The following is a 1,257-nucleotide window of genomic DNA, read 5'->3' as shown; positions in this document are numbered from 1 at the left end:
GGGAGGCGGCGGGCAGGAAGGGGTTAAGGCGCTCCCCAGCTGACAGTCAGCTGATGGGGCCCTGATTGACAGCTCCGAAAAGTTTCCTTGTTTCTATACTATTATGCTAATGCGGGCTGGGATGGCGGCAGCCCATTGGTCCGGCCGCCGAGTCAATTTCCCATTTGACGTCAGGAGCGCTATAAAACTCAGCAATGCTTTTAAACTCTCCTGCTGGATGAAACCTTTAAAATATTTTTCATCTTCTTGCTGTAGCTTTGGGGTCGAGGTTTTTTCCCCTCTCTCTCTTTTTTTTTTAACTATTATTATTATTATTATTTTGGTTGCGATATCGACTTTGATTTTTTTTTGTCTTCGCTCTCTTTTCCCTCCTCCCTTCCCCGATGAACCTCTCTTCTCGCTCTGCACTTTGCAGGAGAAAGCCCGGAGGAAAGGCACCATGAAGTGTTAAAAATAAGAAAACAAAACAACAACAACAACAACAACAACAACAACAAATTTACTCGCACCACCACCAGCTAACACTTCCAGCTGCAGTTTGCAAGCTGCAAAAGAGAGAGAGAGGAGAGAGAGAAGGGAGGGAGAGAGGAGGAAAAAAAAAAAACCCTTTATGCAAAAGGCGAATAGCAAGAGCCCCTCGCTCTGATGCATCAGCGGCAGCGGAGACTCTGCAAAGGATAACGCGGAGCGGGAGCGAGAGCCGCCGGGGCGAATTGGAGCGGAGGCTGCGAGGGGCCGTGGCGAGAGGCAGAGGCAGGAGAGAGCGGAGCAGAGCTCGCCAAAAATCAAGCTGGCTCACCCGGTGGCAACTCAGAGCAGTCCCCTCGCTCCCGGAGCGCACCCTTTCTGGAGGACTGTCAGCAGCAAAAGGATGGCATCAGAACTGGCAATGAGCAGCTCCGACCTGCCCACCAGTCCCCTGGCCATGGAATATGTTAATGACTTCGATCTGATGAAGTTTGAAGTGAAAAAGGAGCCGGTGGAGACCGATCGCATTATCAGCCAGTGCGGCCGCTTGATCGCCGGGGGATCGCTCTCTTCCACCCCGATGAGCACGCCCTGCAGCTCGGTGCCCCCGTCCCCCAGCTTCTCGGCGCCCAGCCCCGGCTCCGGCACCGACCAGAAGACCCACCTGGAAGACTACTACTGGATGACGGGCTACCCGCAGCAGCTCAACCCGGAGGCGCTGGGCTTCAGCCCCGAGGACGCGGTGGAGGCGCTGATCAACAGCAGCCACCACCCGCTGCCCGGCGCCTT

The 1,257-nt window shown here is 54.7% G+C and overlaps 1 protein-coding gene across 1 annotated transcript in view; it reads left to right on the top strand.

Moving 5' to 3' along the window:
• The first annotated feature begins 324 nt into the window (after nt 1–324).
• The window catches only part of MAF (v-maf avian musculoaponeurotic fibrosarcoma oncogene homolog), a 12,104-nt gene continuing 11,171 nt past the window's right edge, over nt 325–1,257 (top strand). The window contains exon 1 of the mRNA XM_009332323.1: nt 325–1,250. Coding sequence (XP_009330598.1) covers nt 872–1,250 — 379 coding nt within the window. The 5' untranslated portion in view covers nt 325–871. The remainder of the gene's footprint in view (nt 1,251–1,257) is intronic.

The sequence above is a fragment of the Pygoscelis adeliae genome, unplaced genomic scaffold (genome assembly GCF_000699105.1).
Source record: "Pygoscelis adeliae isolate BGI_AS28 unplaced genomic scaffold, ASM69910v1 Scaffold18, whole genome shotgun sequence".
Classification (NCBI taxonomy): Eukaryota; Metazoa; Chordata; class Aves; order Sphenisciformes; family Spheniscidae; genus Pygoscelis; species Pygoscelis adeliae.
This window is presented reverse-complemented; position numbering and strand designations above follow the sequence as displayed.